This window comes from Ursus arctos, unplaced genomic scaffold, assembly GCF_023065955.2.
Source record: "Ursus arctos isolate Adak ecotype North America unplaced genomic scaffold, UrsArc2.0 scaffold_7, whole genome shotgun sequence".
Taxonomy (NCBI): Eukaryota; Metazoa; Chordata; class Mammalia; order Carnivora; family Ursidae; genus Ursus; species Ursus arctos.
Window position 1 is genome coordinate 33637471 of NW_026623089.1, and position 24532 is coordinate 33662002.

At 39.8% G+C, this 24532-nt stretch overlaps 2 protein-coding genes across 3 annotated transcripts in view; one reads left to right on the forward strand and one right to left on the reverse strand.

The window, feature by feature from the left end:
• The window catches only part of MARCHF5 (membrane associated ring-CH-type finger 5), a 51040-nt gene extending 40515 nt beyond the window's left edge, over positions 1-10525 (reverse strand). The window contains exon 1 of the mRNA XM_026481654.4: positions 10158-10525. Within this exon, the coding sequence (XP_026337439.1) occupies positions 10158-10192 (35 nt within the window). The 5' untranslated portion in view covers positions 10193-10525. The remainder of the gene's footprint in view (positions 1-10157) is intronic.
• An 83-nt stretch (positions 10526-10608) lies between these two features.
• The window catches only part of CPEB3 (cytoplasmic polyadenylation element binding protein 3), a 178538-nt gene continuing 164614 nt past the window's right edge, over positions 10609-24532 (forward strand). Inside the window, exon 1 of one of the 2 annotated variants that reach the window (XM_026481651.4) lies at positions 10609-10760. The gene's annotated coding sequence lies outside the window, so the exon portion shown is untranslated. The other variant, XM_044378035.3, reaches the window with a different exon arrangement.

The following is a 24532-nucleotide window of genomic DNA, read 5'->3' on the forward strand; positions in this document are numbered from 1 at the left end:
ACATCAGGCTCTTCTGCTAGGAGCCTGCTTCTTCCTCTCCCACTCCCCCTGCTTGTGTTCCCTCTCTCGCTGGCTGTCTCTGTCAAATAAATAAAATCTTAAAAAAAAAAAAAAAAAAAAAAGAATTGCCTGGCAGGGGTGCCTGAGTGGCTCAGTCAGTTAAGCTTCTGACTCTTAATTTCAGCTCAGGTCATGATCTCAGGGTTGTGAGATCAAGCCCCTGTTGGGGGGCTCTGTGCTGGGCATGGAGCCTGCTTAAATTTCTCTCTCCCTCTAAACCTCCCCAAATGTCTGGCGTATATATAACCACCAAATGAACACCAGCAATAATGGCACTGATAAAGATGAGAAAGATGGTGTCAACTTTACATCTATGTCTAGATTTTATGGATACACTTTGTTACCTAAATTCGCACATAAAGCAATCCTGTTTGGCACCCTCGTATTCAGCGGAAAAAGTCCTGGATTCCTAATCATCCCCCCAAATTTTTCAATAGGCCACCACCACTGCTTAAGATACTCATTCAAGTCCTCTCAATTCTTTTTCTTCCACTGTCTTTTCTTTCCACTAGCTTTTCTTTTGTTTTTTAAAGATTTTATCCATTTATGAGAGAGAGAGAGAGAGAGAGAGAAAGCATGTGTTGGGGGGGAGGGCCAGAGGGAGAGAGACAAGCAGAGTCCCTGACGAGGGAGGAACCTGACACAGGGCTTGATCCCCAGACCCCAAGATCATGACCTGAGCCGAAGGCAGACCCTTAACTGACTGAGCCACCCAGGCACCCCTCCACTAGGTTCTCTAAATGCCTCCTGCTTGCTGATATATACACTGCTTACTTCCATGCCTTCCCACCTGCCAAGATGGGGCACATTACTTTCTAAAGTAAAGGGAAATCTGGGAATTATCACAACTGGCTCAGAGGTTAAAAAACAAATCACTATTATCATACCATGAAGACAAGAAAAAGAACTAGATGAACCTAAAGAATATTACTTATTCCCTAACATAAATGTATAGCCTTATTGGTATTGGTAATATCACTAAATCTGTACATGTAACATGCCACTCTTTATAAAAGATCATTTTATTCTACATGACTTTAAAATTGTAACTTTTTTCCAGTGACATATCCTTCCTAACAGTAAACTTTATATAAACTGTTTAAGGAATACATGGCTTATTTGCCTTAAACCTAAGATTATTCAAGATCTCCTCTTAAATCAACTTGAGTATCTACTAAGTACATTCACTATTTGATGCCACAAGGAATACACTAAATGTCAAGGAAAGATGTCAGAGACCATAATACAGAAATGTGATGACAGTAAGAAACACAGGATGAAAGAGCTGAGATGGTTTCATGAAAAGACTGAGAATTCATGCTGAATTGGGAATGAAAAGGGTATTCTAAGTAAGCAAAACAGCAAAAACAAGCTTACAGACAGAAATGAGCATATGGTCATGGACAATGAGAAGACCAACATGGTTTTAAGATAAAGCTATTACATAGATACTACATAGATTTTATAAACCAATTAGGAAAGGTTGGATGACAAAGATAACCTCACTTCGTAAGGCTCATTTGTGAGTCATCCACTGTTTATATAATTATTTCTTAAAAGTATGTGAAAAAAAGGGGAGGAAACTTTATCAATAAAATAGTTTCTTGATAGCACATAAATTTACTGAGCAAGATAGGTATGCTATCTAATGCAACAACTGGCAGTAAAGTCTATCTTTACAGACTCAAATTACAGGTGTTTATCTTGGATTATCAGAAAGATGTGGGAAATCATAGGTTCCTACCTTAGAGATCACTTTAATGAAAACTGGGGTAGCAGAATAGAAGAATTTCAGGAGGTAGGAGAGAGAACAATGAAACAAGCTTTAAATTGCTGTGGTTTTATTATATATGGTGCCTTAACAATGTATTTGCAGGACTATTTTAAGTAAAGAGAACAAGCACTCCTTAATTCAGAACATGCTTTAGAGATCCATACTCTGGTTAATGCAAGAAAGGCCCCATTTAACAATGGAAAGAACCGCACACTGCTTGCTTTGTTTAAGGATTAAAAGTGTCACACCCCATGTATTCTGGAACAGGAACTATACCATCAAGAAGACTAAAAATCCCTTTATATGTCTGTTCACCCAAGTGGAATGGAAGTTAAAGTATCTGGATTCATCACAAAGATATAACCACAATCACGACACATTACCGAAGGGTAAAACTGAAGGGAAATATACCACAATGAAAGCAATCAAGCATATATTCATGCCATACATACACTTTGTCTCTGATCTTCATAAACTCTGCAAGCATAATTATTTCCATCTTAAATAAATAAGGAAACAAAAGCCCAAAAAGGTTAAGTAATCTGCCCAAAGCCTCATAGAGAGGCACAGATGCAATCTAGGCCTCAACTCCAAAACACTGGCTTTTTTCACTATACCACACTGCCACATGTATAGTGAATTCTGAGAAAAATTTCCATTTCTTATTTCATAGGACATTAGAGCCAGTATAAGAAATTGTTTCATTTTTGCTAAGATACTTTTAAGTAGTCATAAGGAGCTTTCACCAGACATCTAAATTCCTTCCAGTCTATTCCACTGTGCCATATAAATATTACCATCTCTCATCAATTTATGAACTTTGGCATGTAAAGAGTTAGGAGTCATGTATGTATACAGGGCATGTAAAGTATTGCTACATAAGTATGGAGAAGAGGGGAAAATATTTCTGGCTAAAATAGCCAGAAAAGCTTTATAAATGAGGCAGAATCGAAACTGGGTCTTGAAGAATGGGCAGAACTTTGAAAGGCAAGATGCTAAAGAACATCTTGTGTTCAGAGGACAGTGAGCAAATAAATCAGTTGGCCTGGCCAACAGATATGTATGTATTCATTCTTCAAGAGAAACAAAGCTTTAAAAAGGTAGTTGGTGCCAGCCATACTCTCAGTGTCTTAAATGGTGTTTTTGCAAGATGATTCTAAGCACGGATGTCATAAAGAATGAAAAGAAAAGACACAGATTCAACAGCGTCTCCAATGTACTCCAAGGCTCTTGTGGGTAAAAGGAATAGGGAATAGTTTCTGTTCTCAATGAACTTCCAGTTGAATGTGCATGGTGGTGGTGGTAATGAGTATGTGCAGAAGGCTGAGACATAGGATAGGTGCATTAACAAAATTACAATACAATGTGATTTACTATGCTAAATGTGTAAATGTTCTATGGAAACACAGGAAGGGAGTAACTCACTCTGCCTAAAGGGGCTACATAATGCTTCAAGGTGATATTTGAGCTAATTCTTAAGATGGTAAGAGTTAGCCAGGTATTAAAAGGGAGGAAGTCACCTAAAACAAAAATAAGGAAATGAAAGCATAGGATATCAGGGTGACTGGGTGGCTCAGTCAGTTAAGCATATGACTTTTGGTTTCAGCTCAGGGGATGATCTCAGGCATGATCTCAGGGAACAAGCTCCATTTGGTGCTCTGTGTTCGGCTGGAGTCTACTTGAGGATTCTCTCTCTCTCTCCCTCTGTCCCTCCACCTGCATGCACACACTCTCAATCAATCAATCAATCAATCAATCAATCAAATCTTTAAAAAGAAAGCATAGGATATATCCAGAGGACAATGTAGTGGAATGCAGAAGAGTATGATGAAGGTATGTTGAGGCTGAACTACATTAACAGACCTAAACCCCTTCACCAGGGTCTTGAAAGTTTACATTTTATCATATCGGTGATGAGCAGACTGGCAGGTTTTGCATGGAAATGAGGTGATTATAATTATGCCTTGGCCAATTCTGATACTACTCTATAAGTCAAACTGGAAGAGAAAAAGTAGAACCAGAGAAAGAATCTATATTATTTGATGAGTGAATTTGGAGGGAAAGAAGCAAAAAAAGCAAAAAGCAAAACAAAACAAAAGACTTAGGTTTCATGGTTGGTGGACTAGAAGGATGGTCTAATCAAAATCCAAAAACTGGGAAGAAAAGTAAAAGCCAGGGAAATATCAGTTTAGTTTTAGATATGTTAAGGTGCTAGCAATACCACGTATACACAAAATGGAAATGTCTATTGGCCAGCTAGGAAAGAGACCCTGAAATATGGAAAAGTGGTCAGGAATAAAGACACACATCTGGGAGTCATTTAAACAGAGGTGAAAGTGAGATAGTTAGTGGGTACACTTCAGAGAAGAATGGTTAAGTGCTGAGGCTTAAGCCATACTTACGTGACTGAAGGGAGTAAAGGTAAGGTAATATATGAGTGGGGGGAAGCAAAAGATAGAAAAATAGTATGGTATAATAGAATAGAATTTCAGGGGCGCCTGGGTGGCTCAGTCGTTAAGCGTCTGCCTTTGGCTCAGGGCGTGATCCCGGGGTCCTGGGATCGAGCCCCACATCAGGCTCCTCCGCAGGAAGCCTGCTTCTTCCTCTCCCACTCCCCGCTAGTGTTCCCTCTCTCACTGGCTGTCTCTCTCTTTCTGTCAAATAAATAAATAAATAAATAAATAAATAAATAAATAAATAAATAAAATCTTTAAAAAAAAATAGAATAGAATTTCAAGAAGTTAGGGGGTGGTGATCATCAGTTTCATCTTCACTAAATATATGTCAAGGATATGAGGACCAAGCAAAAAAGGCGTTAGGTTTAGTAGTTAAGAAATTACTGGTGACCTTTACAGGGCACCTGGGTGGCTCAGTCAGTTCAGCTTCCAACTGTTTTTTGTTTTTTTTTTTAAAGATTTTATTTATTTATTCGACAGAGATAGAGACAGCCAGCGAGAGAGGGAACACAAGCAAGGGGAGTGGGAGAGAAAGAAGCAGGCTCATAGCAGAGGAGCCTGATGTGGGGCTCCATCCCATAACGCCAGGATCACGCCCTGAGCCGAAGGCAGACGCTTAACCGCTGTGCCACCCAGGTGCCCCTCAGCTTCCAACTCTTATTTCCACTCAAGTCATGATCTCAGGGTCATGAGTCAAGCCCCACATTGGGCTCCATGCTCAGTGAGGAGGATGTTTGATAGTTTCTCTCTCCCTCTCCCTCTGCCCCCCACTTCCCTCCACCCCTGCCCCCGGCTCTCGCTCTAAAATAAAATCTTAAAGAAAAAAAAAAGAAATTATTGGTGACCTTTAGTATACTTTTAGTATAGCTGAGGACAAAGTCCAATTATAAGGAAAGCTAATAAAAAGAAAATAAGGACCTAAATATCATGAACAGGGGAATAGATTAAGTAAAAAAGAATAATATGTCAATCCAATGAATATTATATATATATATATATATCATTTGGTTTCATGAACCAAATATCATGAACAGGGGAATAGATTAAGTAAAAAAGAATAATATGTCAATCCAATGAATATTATATATATATATTCTCTTTAATTGCTGAGTATCACAGAACTCAAAATAGTATTTAAAAAAAGCAAATTGTAGGCCTATTTAAATTTTAGCAACAAAAACAAAACCATGAATTATATATAGTATATATAAAAGCATTAAACAAAGGAGATGGGAAGACTATAAATCCATTTATGATACTGCAACGGGGATGGAGAAAAGATATGGAACTGATGAGAGTGATCAAAGGGGCTTTTTCTCTAATGTTTCCACTTTTAACATACAGATAGGCAAATATAACTAATGGCTATGCTTTTTAATTCTACGTATTGGTCTGTAGTTGTCAAAATGGGATAGTGATGTGATTGAGGAAAAGATACCAAATGACAAAGAAAATGAGAAATTGCTTTAATGGAAATTAAGAGATGATTATATAAATCCAAAGATAATATGGCATGGTCCTATCAGAACAGTGTACATCCTCCAAAGGGATGTACACCTGTGTTTGATAACACTCACAGAATGAGGATCCTAATTCACTTTGCCACTGCAGGAGAGGGGCAGGGAAGAGATTATTCTCTCCTCTTTCCCTCCCATATGACTGTATCAGGACACTGGCTAAGTGCCGGGCCTACTCACTAGGTGCAAATAAGTGATACAAAACCACCTCAACAAATTCCTGAGTGTTTACTGTGGGATGCGGTATACATAAGTCAAGTTTCCAGAAGCAAAACTCAGCAGGCCCAGGCTTCAAACATAAGGTCCGTTCCTGCAGTTTGTTACAATATTCTTTGTACTCTCTATACATTTAATCCTAATTTTGAGAAACATAAGAGAAATCAAGAAAATAGTTGGTGATAGAATAATGATATAAAGCGTTTGAGTTTATAAATGCTTATAATTTCAGGGCAATGATTTGTGATCCCAAATCATTCACGATACTAGAAAACCACCCCTCTTCCCACTACTCTCAAAATCTGTTTACCCACAGCAATTTAAAAGATTTGAATAATAAATTTACACAGGACAGTTGCTTACTGTTACTAAAATGAAAGGCAATCAAAATATATATCTATATATATTCTTTCCACCTACAAAAACTGCGATAAAATTTATCAAGATAAACAATCGCTAAACCAGTTTATTCACAAAGGACAAGGCAATTTGACTTCAGCTATTAATAAGTTGCCATTAATTTATAAACCCTGAAAGACTAAGTAGTATAAACTGAACGCACAATCCGTGTTACAATTACACACAATCGTCACTAGAATTTAAGACCCATATGAGCATTTTTGGCTGTGTTCACTATATATACCAAAGACCTAGGATGGTACCAGGTATATGTAGGCAGTCAATATTTACTACATAAATTCAATAAATACAAATACATATTAATTCACTATCAAATACCCAACTTTTTTTTTTAAGATTTTTATTTATTTATTCGATAGAGATAGAGAGAGCCAGCGAGAGAGGGAACACAAGCAGGGGGAGTGGGAGAGAAGAAGCAGGCTCCCAGCGGAAGAGCCTGATGTGGGGCTCGATCCCATAACGCCGGAATCACACCCTGAGCTGAAGGCAGATGCTTAACCGCTGTGCCACCCAGGCGCCCCCAAATACCCAACTTTTAACCTGGAAGCAACAGAACAATTCATGTGTTACACATATTTCCTTAATCTTCTCAAGAATAAAACCTGCATTTGAGAAATAACCATATGGGCAGGTTTCTGAGCTAAATTCTGTCCCTCAAAAACTGCCACCCAAAAACCAAGCTTGGGGGGGAGCCAAATTCATGGCAAGAATTATGAACCCGAGTAGGTTGACACATTTTAATCTGTTACGCTTGTCAGTATTCCTCAAATGAATCAATCAAGTATCTTTGTGTTCAATTTGTATGCAGGGCCAGCCCACATTAAGATGACAGTAAATATGAAGGAGATGAGGGGGGAGGACAGTGCCACACTGGTTGATTATAGGAGAATCTTAAGTACCTTCTGTATGCCTAACACACGAATAGCATTTTACTGTTTTATAAAGTGCTTACCTGTGTTCTCATTTGATACAAGCCTGTGAGGATATCCTCATTTTTTTTTTAAGATTTTATGTATTTGAGAGAGAGGGAGAGAAGGAGAGAGAGCACAGAGGGAGTGGGGGAGGGAGAAGCAAACTTCCCGCTGAGCCCAGAGCCTGACATGGGGCTTCATCCCAAGACTCCCGAGATCATGACCAGAACTGAAGGCAGATGCTTAACTGATTGAGCCACCCAGGCACTCCATATATTCTCATTTTATAAATGAGGATGGATAGCCTCAGAATTTAAGTCCAAAATCACATTTTGCCGCTTACTAGGGGTAAAATGAAAATCTCACAATTATGGTCTCTAAAGCCCAAACTTTTCTCACAAATCTGTACTTTTATCATGAAATAATCCCTTATTTCAGGTCCCATCCTTCTAGAAATGTGATCTGACTGGTCTTGGGCACAGCCAGGCATCCTTCCATATATATATATATATATATATATATATATATTTTAAGATTTACTTATTTAGGGGCACCTGGGTGGCACAGCTGGTTAAGTGTCTGCCTTCGGGCTAAGGTCATGATCCCAGGGTTGGGCTCCCTGTTCAGCAGGGGAGTCTGTTTCTCCCTCTCCCTCTGCTTGTGTGCTCTCTTACTCTTTCAAATAAATTTTAAAAACTTTTAAAAAAAATTTATTTATTTGAGAAAGCCGGTGTACATGGTGGGAGTGGGGGGAGGAGTGAGAGGCACCTGCGGAGGTGGGTGGGGAGGGACAGGAGAGGGAGAGAGAGAAAATCCCAAGCAGATTCCCAGCTGAGCAGGGAGCCTGGAGGGGCGGGGGGGGGGGGGGGGGGGGGCTCGATCTCAAAACCCTGAGATCATGACCTGCGCCAAAATCGAGTCAGATGCTTAACCGACTGAGCCATGCAGGTGCTCTCCCATGCATATTTTTAAAATGTTCTCCAGGTGATTCTAATGTGAAGCCAGGTTGCAAAGTACTGAGATAATAAAAGTCTTTGAATGTCATCTTAAGAATCTATGTTGAGGTATGTCAAAAAGGTACAAAAGATGAGGTTTAGCCAATATTATAGTCATCAGCTTTAGTAAACGCACTCAGAATTTCCAAGTTTCTGTTGAGAAGTTGTAAATGTCTCATGAGTACCCCTTGGCTTTTTACTTTTATGGAAATGTCCAAAGAACATACGAAAGCCAGGTCATCTTTTGGACATAAAAATCCTTCTAAAAGTCATCTATGTAAGACTGAAAGCAGCAGACACTCAAAGGAAAAAAAAATCTAATTACAACATATCCTGCAACAGAACAGGGTCTCATTTGATTGGAACTGGCAGTGGAATGAGGAGGTTTCCTCTGGGCATTAGTAGTCCTTTGCAATTTGCCAGTATGCTAAATTATAACGAAGGAAAAACCTAGTAACTTATCAGACCCCTAGACAACTGGGGAAAATGACAAAAAAATTCATGCATTTGTTCATCAAACAAATACTTACTGATGATCTACCGAGTATCAGGCTCTGTTCTAGGATTTAAGATAAATAATGAGGACGTTTCTGCCTTCTAGGAGATTATAAATGAGTTGTTACATTAAAAAGGGGATAGTCAATACAACCTGACCTGAATGCTGACCTCAAACAAGGCTGGATTAATCACTGGGTCATTCCAACTGAATAAAGTAAGGAACATGATTTTCATCAACACTGATGTCTCAAAATTCTAAGCTCCAGAGAAAATGTCACTCTGGGAGGAGATGTACTCTTGGGTGATCTGTGTTCTGGGTGTGGCTGATCCAAACAGTTTTTAACTGGGTATAATCTCAGGGAGGCCTTTCATTTAACGTCTTAACAGTTAGACCTCTACTCAACAGGAAGAACTGTACCACCTGCTTAACAGGGTGACCAGTGGTCTGTTGACAACTGTCAGCAACCACAAACATTATGCATTAGCCTGTAGCATTGGCAATGCCAGGAATTTAAGACTTGGCTAGGGAGAAATGTAGATTGAGTATCCAAAAACTCATGGTAGAACCCATAACTAGAATCTGAACAGCAGAGGGCGGTGCAACCGACTTCACAACAAGAGTTTCACAGACAGGAGCCCCCCAAAAATGGGCCACTTGTCTTCAGTACAAGATAAACCTTTCTCAGTGAACTCAACGAATCATAAAATATGCTAACTGTTCAGTGTTGGACTCATGTGGCTGTTTTCCATAACCTCTACTCTGGTCTGACCGTTAAAACTCCCTTGTGGATACGCTTGACCTTACAGTTTGGGGGTGGGGTGCGATGGGGGAAAGGAGGAACGAAATCGGACTCTCAGGCTTTCCAAAAGAATGCTTACCCTTGGTTTTTGGAAAGAGTCTTAAAACTGTAGGGGATCACTCCCCTGAAAGATAGTCTGGTTGTTCTTGCCAGTGACATCGCGACAAACACGTTACAACATAGTTTTGGGGGGAGGGGAGGAGTGTAAGAAACCGAAAAAGAAACTAATTCTGTGGATTAACCCAAGCCCCTCTCACTTCAAAAGGGCGTTGCAACAAAGCTAGACGCCACTCCCTAAGTTTCGCTTTAAGTCTAAGCACCCGAGCCATCCGCTCTGTCCTCCCCCAGCACGGACTCCAAACTTTCTGCCCCTCACACGGCCCCCCGGCCGTGGAACTCCTCCCGGCACGCCGGGCTCCGCTTACGGAGAGCCTCGAGGCCCGGCGCGGGCAGGGCCAGAGTCAGAGCGAGGATCCGCGGCTCGCCTTCTCCCCCCAAAGCTGACCGTACCTGTCCAGCATCTGCTGTAGTGCTTGGTCCGGCATCTTCCGTGAAGCCGGCGCACTCGGCCCTCCCCAGTGGACCTGGTCAGGGCCGGGCCCAGGGACAATAGCACTGAGAGGCGGCGGAGTAGGCCTCAGTCCGGCGGTAGCCGCGAACCCGCCGCCCAGCCTCCTGAGTTGGCTCCGCGAGCCCGGAGGCGGCGGTGCGCGTCCTGCGGGCGTCCGGAGGAGGCGGTGGAGAGCGAGGAGGAGGAGTCTGGGGTGGGGAGGCGGCGATAGCGGCCCGGGTTCCTGCCCGTCGGCCCGGGGTTCCGGTCCATGGACCGCGGGAGCCGAGTTGCTGCCGGCGGAGGAGCTACCTCTGTGAGGTAAGAGTCACCGCCTCCGTGCGCGCCGGGGTCACGACGCAAGGCGGCCCAGAGCAGCCTGGGAGATGTAGTCCTCGGACCGTCCCCGCTAGAGGCTGCACAGCCCGCCCTGACCACCGCCGCCGCGCCCGCCGCCGCCCGGCCGGCGCCCTCCCGTTTCCTTCCTCCAGGGGGAAAAATGTCCTTCGGGCCGCTTTCCAGGAAGCAGCAGGATGTGCCGCTCCACTGTCAGTAGCAACAAGGTCAGCCCTTCCTGCCTGTTTCTTTTCTCAGCTCTTGCCCTCAGGTGGGACCGAGCCAGGTGAGGGAAGGGGGCTGAAGGGCCATTTCTCGTCAGGGTCCCCAGCCCGGGTCGTGGCGTCGGGGCGGGCCGTGGCGGGGGTGGGGGGTGGCAGAAGCGCCTGCAGAAGCCCTCGGGCTGGGGCCAGCCTCTGGCGCGTCTGAGCTCATTTTGGGGAGTTACACAACCCGCGCAAGGGGTCGGATGCACTGGTGCGGGAGGTTATTCCTAAGGGGTCGGGGGAAGGGGGGCTGCCTTGACCAGATGGTTCCCACCGGAGCTTCTCAGTGTGTGTTTTGGGGGAGTGGCGGGGGAGAAAAGATTATTCTCTCCCTCTCTAGGAGCCTTCTAAAATGTGCCTGGTCTTTCAAGGGCTCGCCGACAGTCTCCAAATGGAACATGTTCGTGAATAAACAGCTCTTGCTTACTCAGCTGTGGGTTGTCAGGGGTGTTTGTTTCTTTCTCTGCTGCTGGTCACTGTTAACCATTTCCAGTCGCGTTGACACCTCCAAGCAGGTGGATGTGTGTGGAGGAGGGGGGCGGAGGGGAATCAAAAGGGAAAAATCATCAGTCACTCGTTGGATTATTCTTTGACGCTCTAGGGACAGCTTTGGCGGGAGGCAAGAGCTGTTGGCTAAAACGAATGCGTCTTTTGGACGACCTGTGGCGTTCTCCAGTGCTGTGATTGGTAGGACGTCTGGTAGTTTCCCTAGATTATGCCGCATTTCTGCTGCAAGATGTTTGATTCTTCTTTAAAATTAAAATTAAAATGTGTCTTTATGCTCTTTTTTTAATGTGGAATTTTACAATCAGCTCTTAATTCTCTGTTTAAAGTTTGCTTCCTGAGTATATTTGAACTAGAGTGTACATTGCCAGAAAAAAAAAGAAAAGAAAATATGTGAACAGAAGTTTATTTGGACTCCAATTTCTGAAAGATGCTTTTATGAAAGGCTTTGGGAATTTACATGACTAATTATAATTAACGATTCACCTTTTTCTCATGAAATGTAAAACAGGCCCCCGCTAGTGGAGGGAAATAAGAATTTAGTTTACTCAGGGTGTTTGATATTTTAAATTCCTATTTATCGCTCCTCCTACTGGGTAAGCCTTCCCTTACTGTGTATTTATCTCTTAAGCACTTGTGCAAGGCAAGGAGATGGATATATACATCCTGCTCAAAAAATAGAATTTGATCCTAGCATATCGATTAAGTAGGCTAGTGCAAACTCGGTCTAGTTTTATGTTTACACTAAAAGGAGTTCTCACCGCATTTTATAATTTCCACTTGAACCCCAAATTGAAAAGTAATATGATAACAGTTCTGTTGATAGAGAAGCTGTGTGCAGATTAACCTTATTTTCTTTAAAAAAAAAAAAAAGGATTTTATATTAGATTTTCATGAAAAGTCTGTTTCTGGACTGTGTCAAAAATCCTTTGAATAGAAAAAAAAAATGTATGTTATTCATTGTAAGAGTGATTAGCACCTGACCTAGTAATTGCACTCCTTGTTGTTTACCCAAGAAAAATAAAAACGTGTGTCTAGACAAAGCTTGTATACAAATGTTCATAGCAGCATTATTCCTAACAGTCAAAAAAGTGGAAACAACCCAAATATCCATCAATTAATGAAAGGATAAATCAGATGTGGTAGCCTACACAATAGAATATTATTAGGTGATAACAGGGAATGACGTTCTGAAAAATGCAGCAACATGGGTAAGTCTTGAAAACATGCTAAGTAAGAGGAGCCAGTCACAAAACCACTTATTTATTGTATGATTCCATTTATATTAAATGTTAAGAGAAAAATTCATAGAAACAGAAAGTAGATTAGTGATTGCCTAGGGCTGGAGGGGTAAGAGAGAAAAGGGGAGAGATTGCTAATGAGTACAAGGTTTCTTTTTGGGGTGAAGAAAATGTTCCAGAATTAGAGTGGTAATAGTTATACAATGTTGTGCATTATATCTCAATTTAAAAAATAATATAAAATAAAATTAGATTCTAGTGGTGGCACAGCTCTTTAAATATACTGAAAAAATTGAATTGTACAGTTAGTATGAGTGAGTTTTATGGTATGTAAATTATATCTCAATAAAGCTGTTAAAAAAGCAATTAGCTCCATATAAAATGTTCATAACGACATCCAAAGAGAAACAGATAACTCATAATTCTTTATTATCAAACTTTAATTTTTAAATATTTTTAATTAGTATGGGCAAAAATCATGATTGATAAAACTCATGAAATAAATTAATTCCTTGCATTTGAAATGGGTGACACATATAGCCTGAATTTTAATATATATATATTTTTAAAGATTTTATTTATTTATTTGACAGAGATAGAGACAGCCAGCGAGAGAGGGAACACAAGCAGGGGGAGTGGGAGAGGAAGAAGCAGGCTCATAGCAGAGGAGCCTGATGCGGGGCTCGATCCCATAACGCTGGGATCACGCCCTGAGCCGAAGGCAGACGCCCAACCGCTGTGCCACCCAGGCGCCCCTGAATTTTAATATTTTCTGTTGATTTTGTTGTCCTCAGCTCTTGCATTTAAAAATAAGACTCAGGGGGACCTGGGTGGCTCAGTTCGTTAAGCTACTGCCTTCGGCTCAGGTCATGATCCCAGGGTCCTGGTATTGAGCCCTCCCTCCCCCGCATTGGGCTCCCTGCTCAGGGAGCCCGTTTCTCCGTCTGCTGTGCCCCCTGCTTGTGCTTTCTTGCCCTGTCAAATAAATAAATAAAAATCTTTAAAAAAAATAATAAAAATAAGACTCAGGGTGCCTGGATGGCCCAGTCGGTTAAGGATTCAACTCTTGGTTCTGGCTCAGGTCGTGATCTCAGGGTCTTGAGATCAAATCCGGCATCAGGCTCTGCGCTCAGCATGGAGTCGGCTTGTGACTCTCTCTCCCTCTCCCCCTTCCCCCTGTGCACGTACTCTCTCTCAAATAAATAAAAATGAAAAAAAAAAGACTCAGATAATTGGAATTATAATTTACTTTCCGATTTTGAAAGGAAAAAAGTCTTAATTACTTAGATCTTAGTCTCACCGAAGGGGGAAAAAGTTGAAATGTACTACATTTTACATAGGGTTAAAGGTTTGTGGTAAAAGATAGTCGGCCAAGAGAGTTATGGAATCCTAGAGAGTTATGAAATATATTAATAATTCTGTAATGGATTTAGAAATCCCTGAGTACAGAACTTCTCTAAATATGTCAGGAAATTTAAAATAGTATCTTACTTTAATGTTCTTCCATCACACTTGTTTTGAACTGTCTGCCAAAAGGGTCCCTGGAGGTATTCCATGGAGAAATAGTGTAAAATAAACAGGTGCCCTCCAAAGAGAATTGTCTTTTGGTAAATTTGTTGATAACTGCAGGCTGACACATTTCAGGCCACAGAAAGTTCTTCATTAATTCATTCTGCAGATGTTTACAGAGGACTTATGACATGCCTGGGTACTCCAGTAGCAAATTAAACTACTGTTTAAGAACATGCAAACTCCCTAACAATGGTTATATTAAAAAAATAAAACAGGTTATATTAAAAAAATAAAATAAATAAATAAATAAAATAAATCGACTGCGTGACTCAGTCGATTAGGCGTCCAGCTCTTGATTTCAGCTCAGGTCATGATCTCAGGTTTGTGGAATCGAGCCCCACATCAGGCTCCACGCTCAGTGGGGTGTCTGCTTGAAGATTCTCTCTCCCTCTGCCCCTCCCCCTGCTCATGGGCTCATGCACTCTAAAAGATAAATAAATCGTTAAAAAAATAAAACAAGGTACTTGCATATGAAATATTACATAACGCAGCATATGATGAAGTACCAAATGGATGGCATGGAAATACAAAGTGATTTAGAAGTTTAGAGGCATTTGTTAGGGGCTGGTGTATTGAAGAGAACTTTGTGAAACAAAGGAAATTTAGTTTCTACCTTGTAGCAGTAGGAAGAATTATAGGTGAATAGGTGAATTATAAGTGTATATAGGTGAGGAGGTAGAGAAGGATCTTGAGTCTGGATAAGGATGAAAAGATGTAGAGAGAAGAGTTAACCTCTTCTGTTACTAGAACTGTAGGTCTCTGTTGAGTAAGAGTGAAAAATACATTTGATTAGTTAAATAGGGAATAGTTCAAAAGGCCTTGAATCTATTAATTCTTTCAACAAATATTTATTGAACATTCAGTATTTATGTGACAGGCACTAAGCTAGGCACTGGGAATACCATAATGGGCAAAAACAAGCATATTACCTATCTTTGTATAGTTTATAGTGAGAGAGAGATTATCACATAAATATTTTTTAATTTGTAAATGTGGTACATAGTGTTATGAGAGATTATACCTATCTTTGTATAGTTTATAGTGAGAGAGAGATTATCACATAAATATTTTTTAATTTGTAAATGTGGTACATAGTGTTATGAGAGATTATAACTAGGGATTTGACCTAGGCAGTTCAGGAAAGTTTTTCTCAGGAAGTGTCCATTATGCTGAAGCCTAAAGAAGAGCAAGAGCTAACTAGACAACGGGAGGGGGGTGAGCATCCCAGACCAAAGAACAGCATGTGCGAATACCCTGTAAAGGAAAGCCCTGTAATGAATAGAGGAGACCGAAACAAAAGGGAAGTTGGGGCAAGATGAGACCAAAAAAGGTCAATCAAATGACAGGCAATGAAGAACTTTGTAGGCCAATTTAAGGAATTTTGCCCTTATTCTAGAATCCTCCTAAGAGGAGTAATTTAGACATAGGAAATCCACTCCATTCTCTAGGAAATGGGAAGTTAACTTGTGGTTCCTAAACCTGGTGTGAGTCAGAGACTCGCCCTGGAAATTCTGATGTGTGTGCCTTGTCATTATGCCCAATTAGCTGTTTAAAAAAAAAAAAAACAAAACGAAAAAACAAGTTCCCTAAGTGATTATTAGACCAGTAGTATCTCTGCGAAAATACGGCAGTAGTCAAGAGCTTGGGTTTGAGTCTTGGTATTGCCACTCAGAAGCTCAGCAACTTTGGGCAGGTTATCGAATCTATTTAAGCCAGGTTTCTTCATCTCCAGGAAAAGAACTATAGAATATATCTCATTGGATTACTGGGAGGATTAAATGAGAAAATTCATTTAAATTGTCCAGTATAGTGCTGGGCACATGGTTAAGAGCTCCATTAGTGTTAGCTTTTAATTACTACTGAAAGTTCTTGAATAAAGGTGAGAGTGATTTAGGGGGATTAACTTTGAAGTGGTATGCAGGATGGATTAGAAAGAAAGACAAGTTAGATCCCGGTAACTTGGCCATGGTCTGTAACTATTTTCAAGTTTGCTTAAACACAGCTATTAGTGCTTGAAGATCCTTAGATAAAGTAAGTAGTTCCTAAGTAGATAAGGCCCCTGTCTCTAAAGGACTTTCAACGGGAGAGTTTGGTCTCCAGAGTACATTTTACTGGCTTAGAATCTATAGGATTACTCTGAATTGACTTTGCTTAATTCTGGACAGAAGCTTCACTGGCCTTACAGAGGACAGTCTAAGACCTGTCTATCTTTATTTGCTACTTAGAGAATAGAATCCTAACAACTTATATCCACTCTAATGCAGTAGATATTTACAAAGGGTAAATAATTTTACATAATATCATCATCCACTAACTTGCCTTCTCCTCATACATACGGTGGAAGACCCATTACTTTTCATTATCCTTGCTTAAATTCCTCTCTCTGGGTTATGTGTCCCTGGGATGTGCAATGGTATGTCAAAGGTAGGCAAAAATCAGAAGATAACATGTCACATATTCCCTCTTGTATCTTGTTCCCGGAGTATCAGTTTATTAGAAAACATACATATAAGGAATTTTTTTTCCTTTTCAAATAAACATGAATGTCATAGAGTAGCAGTTCTCAAAATGTGGCCTAGCAGACCCCTAGGGCTCCTTGAGAACCTGTCCAGGAGTATGTCAGGTCAAGATTATTTTCATAATAATACTAAAACATTATTTGCCCTTTTCACTGTATTGCCCTTTTCATGTAAATTGGCATTTACATTGATGGCACAAGCAACGATGGATGAAACTGCTTGTACCTTAGCACCATTAAAGACATTGGCGCTAAACTGTACTAATGTTATATACTTTTTACCATCATGCACATGCAGTAAAAGCAAAACAAAAGTTCACTTAAGAATGTTCTTAATTGGGGTGCCTGGGTGGCTCAGTTGGTTAAGTGTCCAACTCTTGATTTGGGCTTAGGTCATGATCTCAGGATTGTGAGATTGAGCCCCACGTTGGGCTCCCCTGCTTAAGATCTCTCTCTCTGCCCCTCTCCACCCCTTGAGCATTCTTGTGCTCTTTCTCTCTCTCACACTCAAAAAAAGATTGTTCTTGAGTAAGCAGTAAAAAATATTCACTATTTTTCAGTATTTCATTAAATCTTGACCCTTACATACACACATTTTTAATATTCTGTGTGGTGAAATGGGAAATGTGTACACATCTGCATCCAAATATGATGGTTGTCTCAGAGAAACACACAGACATGATTGAGGTGCAAACTGAACTGGCTGCTCACGGCACACTATTTTTACCTGAAAGATTGACAAAAAATTTAAATTTTTGTGCTGTGAGGGATACTGTTAAGAAAGTGAAAGGACATCCCATGGGGTGGGAAAAAATTTTTGGAATCGTGTATCTGAGAGGGGACTTGTATCTAGAATATATGAAGATTTATTACAACTCTATAGTAAGAAAGACAACCCAATTTAAAAATGGACAAAGGGTCTGAATAGACATTTCTCCAAAGATATACAAACGGCCACTAAGTATATGAAGAGATGATCACCAACATTAACTATCAAGGAGATACAAATAAAAGAAAGGACAAATGTTGGTAAGAATGTGAAGAAATTGGAGCTCTAGTATACTGCTGTTGGGGAGAGAAAATGGTGTGGCCACGTTGGAAAACATTCTGGTAGCTCCTCAGAAGGTAAAACATAAAGTTTCCAAATGACCCAGCAATTCTACCTCCAGGTCTATAGCCAAGAAAAGTGAAAACATGTCTACATAAAAGCTTGTACATGAATATTCATAGCAGCATTGTTCATAATAGACAAAAAGTAGAGCAACCCAATGCCCATCAATTGATAAATGGATAGATAAAATGTGGTGTGTCCATGCAATGGAATATTGTTCAATAATAAAAAGGAATGAAGTACTGATACATGCTACAACATGGATGAACCTTGAAAACATTACACTAAGTGAAATAATTCCAAAGAGCACATGTTCTAGGATTCCATTTCATGAAATGTTAAGAAGAGGTAAGTCTGCAGAGATAGAAAATAGATTAGTAGTTGCCTAGAGCTGTGGCAGACAGGGCTTTGGGGGTAGTAACTACTAAGTTGTGCAGGAATTTCTTTTTGAGGTGATGAAATTGTTCTAAAGTTGATTGCAGTGAGGATTGCAACTCTGAGTACACTAAAAGCCATTGAATTGTAAACTTTCAGTGGATGAATTATATAGCGTTATATCTCCATAAAGCTGCTGTTTAAAGTAACTTCAGATAAGGCACCTGGCTGCCTCAGTTGGTAGAAAAAGTGACTCTTGATCTTGGGGTTGTGAGTTCAAGCCCCATGTTGAGTTGTAAAGATTACTTAAAAATAAAATCTTCTAAAAAATTATAAAATAACGCCAGAGAAAAACCTTGAAATCCATTATTAGTAGACTGTTTTAATAACGTATAGTTAAAAATTATATCATATAATATGATATAGCTGAGATATTTAAACAAATGAGATATTTCTATACAGGCCATAGGAAAAATTGCCAAAGATATAGTAGCCATCAGTTAGGATTTTATTTTATTTTATTTTTTTGTTCCAAAGAAATCAGCTAGCTAATTCAGACCCTTTAGGGGACATTTGTTAATGTCTGGAGACATTTTTGATTGTTACACCAGGGGATGCTACTGGCATCTGGTGGGTAGAGACCAGTAATGCTGCTAAACATATGCAATGCACAGAAGAGCCCCTCAGAACAAAGAATTATGTAGCTCAAAATGTCAGTAGTGCTAGGGCACCTGGCTGGCTCAGTCAGTGGAGCATGGTACTCTTGATCTCGGGGTTGTGAGTTTGAGCCCCACGTGGGGTGTAGAGCTTACTTAAAAAAAAGAAAATTAAAAAAAATGCCACTAGTGCTGAGGTTGAGAAATGCTGAACTAACGACAGAAGGGAAAATCATTGGGAAGATATGCGTTAGTTCACAAGATTGGAGGTAAGGCAGGAGATCCAGGCTAGGACAGTGAAGTAGCAGCCACCCCAGAGAATATTGATAGCAGGAACATTCCTCATCCTTAAATGGGTTCAGCCCTGGAATGAAGAAACTATAACTGTTTTTATTCTGCTCACAGTTCAAAATCTAAGGATGGAGCATCTAATCAATCTTTTTTGCCACTTGGCTAAGAGTGGGCAGTATACCTTAAATGAATGAAGGCAATTCCTCAAAAGGAAGTACATTCATTAGCAAATACTTATTGACCATATGCTTATGTTTCAGGTTTTATTTAGGTGCTGGGGATAGAGTAGAGCAACAGAGATGAAAAGACCCTTGTGGAGCTTATATTAATAAGATATTAATCAGGGAAAATCTTTAAGAAAATCTTTAAACCTTTAAAGAAGGTAAGATAGTTGCCAGACCCCAAAACCAATAAATACTACCTATATATTAAGTGAAAAAAGCAGGTAGTTGATAGTCTCTATAGTACTATCCCATTCACTTGTTTTATTTTATTTTAACTTTAGGATGTATATGTAAGGAGATTTCTAGAAGAATATATAGGAAATTGCTTTTTAAAAAATATTACCTCTGGATGGTAAGACTGAATATGGGGAGAGGAGCCTGCTTTTCATTTTATTACCTCATAACGTTTTCATTTTCACCATGAGCATATATTTTATAGTTAAATTTTTTTTGTTTGTTTAGTTAGATTAAAAAGTAACAGAAGAAATCCTTGGTGCAAGTGAAGGATGATTAAAAACTTTTAAAAAGTCACAATATTGTGGTGTTTTGCTTATTATGGAAAAAGCTGAAAGGAAGAAAAAACATCTGACTGGAAAGTGTGGCTCGTAATCATTTAACAAATATTTGTTGAACACCTAGCTGCCTTAAATCTTTTTTGGAAAAGGTGGAGTAAAAATAAACTAAATATCCAGCAGCAGTCATGTGTGAGGCACTCTGTGAAGTGCTATATCTGGGATAGGATTGAAATTTGGAAAAGGTCTGACAACTGCCCTCACTGGTGCTTGTTGGCATCTATTTGTTGAATACCAAATATGTGGCATATGCTGGACCCTTTACACACATTATTTCAAATCCTAACAACAACCTTACCAGATAGGTATCTATGTCTCCCGTTTTACAGATGAGAACATTGAAAATTGGGAAGATGAAGTCATAGCAAATAAGTGGCATAGCTGACTTCACATTGATGTATGAAGACATATCTGACTTCACTGGAGAACAGTGTATGAGTATGTGAGTAGCTAAATAACAAGTAAAAAAGAAAGCGATTTTTTACAAGAGCAATCACAGTACTACCCTTGATTAATTTTTGAAGAATTTTATTAGATAAGTATTCCACGAGCTCAGAGAAGGAAAAAGAGATTGCTGCATATTGGTGGTCTGGGCAGGTTTCCTAGTTGGAGGAGTGGTTTGAATTGGGTCTTGAAGGAGTATGTAGATATATGAAGAGAAAGAGTGTCAACTTTTACGGAATGCTTGCTTAAGGCTAGAAACTTCTCACCTAAACCCCATAGCCCCATTTGAGAGGTGAGAAAATGGAGACCTCTCCTTACCTCCATGCCCTGCCAGGGATAGGCAATTAACAGGCATTAATTTTTGGCAATCTGATAGGTGCAAAGTGAAATTCATTGTTAAAGCCAAACACTTAGCTCTATTTTATAGCTTCTGTGTTTTAAGTCTTGGGTAAGATGAATTTATGATAGAAGAGAAAGTATATATAATAAACTAATAGACCAGGAATATGGTCTATTATACCCTTTTGGGAGGATAGATATTCAGCATACGTACTTTTCCTCTGTGTAGGGAGTTTTAGGCCTTTATGAGGGTGTTTTATCTAATTTAAATCTCTACAGCTGAAATCTCAACTTGGTAATTCTGAGGAAGATCATCCATTCAATCATTTATTCAACATTTCTTGAGCTCCAACTATGTACCAGACACTGTAGGAGATATTGGGGATACAAAGATATGAATCATACACTGTTACACTGTTCTTGTCATCAGGTTGTTTACAGTTTAATGGAAGAGACGTAGTCATGTTTATAATATATGGAGATGTGAACCAGTATTTTGTACATACTCTGAGAAACCTAGGAGTCCTCCTTGAGTCATTTTTCTCCCTTATCCTCCTACCCTTCGGTCAGTCACCCAAATGGTCCATTTATCTCCTAAATATTTCTCAAATATAGTTGTTTCCATTCTTCCTGCCTTCACCTCAGTCCAGTTGACTGTCATCTCTTACCTTGGACTACTTAACAGCCTTAAATTGGTCTCTCCACATTTTCTTTCACCCCCCCCTTCAACTGATGTGACAGTTGGCCTTTGACAATTTGACAATCTTTCTTCCTTTGATTCTCCAGTAGAATGACCCCTTAAGAAGTGTAAACTAAAAAGAAAAGAAAAGGAAAGAAAAGAAATGTAGAACTGGTCATGTTACCTGCTTAAAATCCTTCTGTGGCCTGTTTAAATCCTTACCGTGGAGGTAAGGAGAGGTCTCCATTTTCTCACCTCTCAAATGGGGCTATGGGGTTTAGGTGAGAAGTTTCTAGCCTTAAGCAAGCATTCCGTAAAAGTTGACACTCTTTCTCTTCATATATCTACATACTCCTTCAAGACCCAATTCAAACCACTCCTCCACTGGTTAAGCACCAGTGAAAAGCATAAATTTAAATTTAGCAATTTTGGAGAAAAGGGGAATAATTAATAAATTGGACCTTCTAGAATCTAAGCTTCAAGAGGGCAGGGACAGGGACCAAGGGACCATACCGATTTTGTTCAATATTATATCCTCAATATCTAGCACAGAACCAGGCCAATGGCAGGTGTTCAGTAAATATTTATTGAAGTAAAAAAAAAAAAAAAAAGGACCCTTCTGGGGCACCTGGGTGGCTCAGTGGGTTAAACGTCCAACTCTTGGTTTCAGCTCAGGTCAGGATCCCAGGGTTGTGAAATGGAGCCCCATGTTGGGCTCTGCACTCAGTGTGGAGTCTGCTTAAGATTCTGTCTCCATCTCCCTCCCCATCTTCCCCTTCCCCCACTCACAGTGGCGGGCATGCACTCTCTCTCTCTCAAAAAAAAGAAAAAAAAAATGACACTTCTAAGGTTATAATGAACCCTGTAATGTTTGATTGGAATTGGATGTATCAATACAAACTCATGATTTAATAGATGTATGCATAAATATACTTTTTAGTTCTATCTTCTGAGAGAGCCTAAGGCAATGACACCCCCAAACTAGTGAATATACCAAGAGGTGTCTCAACCTAGGCTCTTTAGAGAAATTATCTCTTTGCTAATTCCAAACTGGGGCAGGAAAAGTACATGAGCTGGAACATCTGCAGTGCCATAAAGTAGGGATGTGCTAAAAAAAAAAAAGACCTCGCAATCAACCTGAAGGGATTCCAATGGAACAGGGGACATTTTAGTGACAGAATAGTAATAGTAATAAATTACAACTCATGGAATAAAATATGAATCCATGAGTCATTACTGATAAAAATAAATGAATAAATAGGGGAGAAAGAAAAACTCTTCCTTAGAGTAGCATTGCAGTTAATGTAGAAGAGTTGATGAAAAGAGCAGATCACTGTTTGCAAATACCACAGAAATAATTGATGCAGGTAAGAATCGTTAATGGATGCTAAAATTATTGGGTGAAAGTATGTTGAGAAACAGAATATTCACATAGAAAATATCTTCCCAAAGATGGGATGCTTGGATGGCTCAGTTGGTTAAACGTCCGACTCTTGATTTCAGCTCATGTCGTGATCTTATGGGTCCTGAGACTGAGCCCCTTGTAGGGCTCTGAGCTCAGTGGGGAGTCTGCTTGAAGATTCTCTTCCTTTGTCCCTCCCCTGACTCATGCGCGCACTCTCTCTCTCTCTCTCGCTCGCTCTAAAATAAGTAAATCTTAAAAAAAAAAAAAAGGATCTTCTCAAAGATATTTAAGTCAAAAGTGAATAGTTTTACAGTGGAGAAATCTGGCAGACACTATCCTAACCAAGTGATCAACATTAATAGCACAGTGGGACAAATCCACATCATATGATGTTCCCTCTGAAATGATGCACTGAGAAGGACAACATCCCTTTTGTGGTAAAAATGTATAACCTGAATTTGATCATGAGGAGACATTAGATAAACCATAATTGAAGTACATTCTACCTAATAACTGGCCTGTACTTCTCAAAAGTGTCAAGGCAATGAAAGATAAACACTGAGGAACTATCCTATTTAAAGGAAACTAAGGGAAAAAAAAAATAAAGGAAACTAAGGAGACATGACAATGAAAGCAATGTGTGATCCTGGATTGGATTCTTAGAAGGGACATTAGTGGAGCAATTGGTAAAATAAGGTCTGTAAGTTAGATAATAAGTGTAGAATCAATTGATTTTGGTGATTCTGTGGTCACTTAAGTTGTTAACATTTGGAGAATGTGGTTGAAAAGTATAAGGAAATTATTTTTTATAATTTTGCAATTGTGAAATTATCTCAAGATGAAAAGATTTTTAAAAAAGCAAAATAAAATCCTACTTCTAATGGCTTTATATTGCCCTTGCTTACTTACCAGTTTCCCAGCTGAACCCTAAGCTCCAGAATGTGGCTACTGGCTTTCTCCCTTAGTTCCTTGAGTACACTGTGCACCTTCTCTCCAGAGCCTGAAGGTAGCCAGAAGCTATTCTCTTTGCATGGAACATACTTCCTTTGAACTTTATTCTTTTGTTCTTTAAGACTCATTTTGCTTACTTTAGAAAACACCCTGACCTCCTAATCCAGATCCTGACATCATATGGTTTCATACATCTGGTACTTTTTCATAGCATTTTTATCCCAACTTCTATGAAATTATTTATCATGATATTGACTAAGACCTCACTCACTGAAAATTAATGTTTGTAAGAGATGGAGGGATTGTGTCTTCTTGCCCAAAGTTATTTCCCCAAAGCCTTATACAGGCTTTCAATGACTGTTTGAGGAATTAATGCAAGTCATGCAGTGGAGCAACTTGGGTGAAATTGGACACAGGAGGCATTTTAGGTTTGAGGAGATGTAGGTGGGAACCAGAATTGGTGGCAGTGACAGAAGAGGATAGAGGAGTCTTATCACAGAAGGAGCCATATGACTTGATAGAAAAGAACCAAGAGTGAAAAATGGCTTAGGTTTAATCATCAGCTGCATAATGGTGCACAGTTGAAATGGTACTTGAGTCACTTTTCTAGCAGTATTTTTTTTTTAAAGATTTTATTTATTTATTTGACAGAGACAGCCAGCGAGAGAGGGAACACAAGCAGGGGGAGTGGGAGAGGAAGAAGCAGGCTCCTAGTGGAGGAACCTGATGTGGGGCTCAATCCCAGAATACCGGGATCACGCCCTGAGCCGAAGGCAGACGTTTAATGACTGCGCCACCCAGGCGCCTCTCTAGCAGTATTTTTTAAAAGTGTGTTCCTAAATATTTTAACA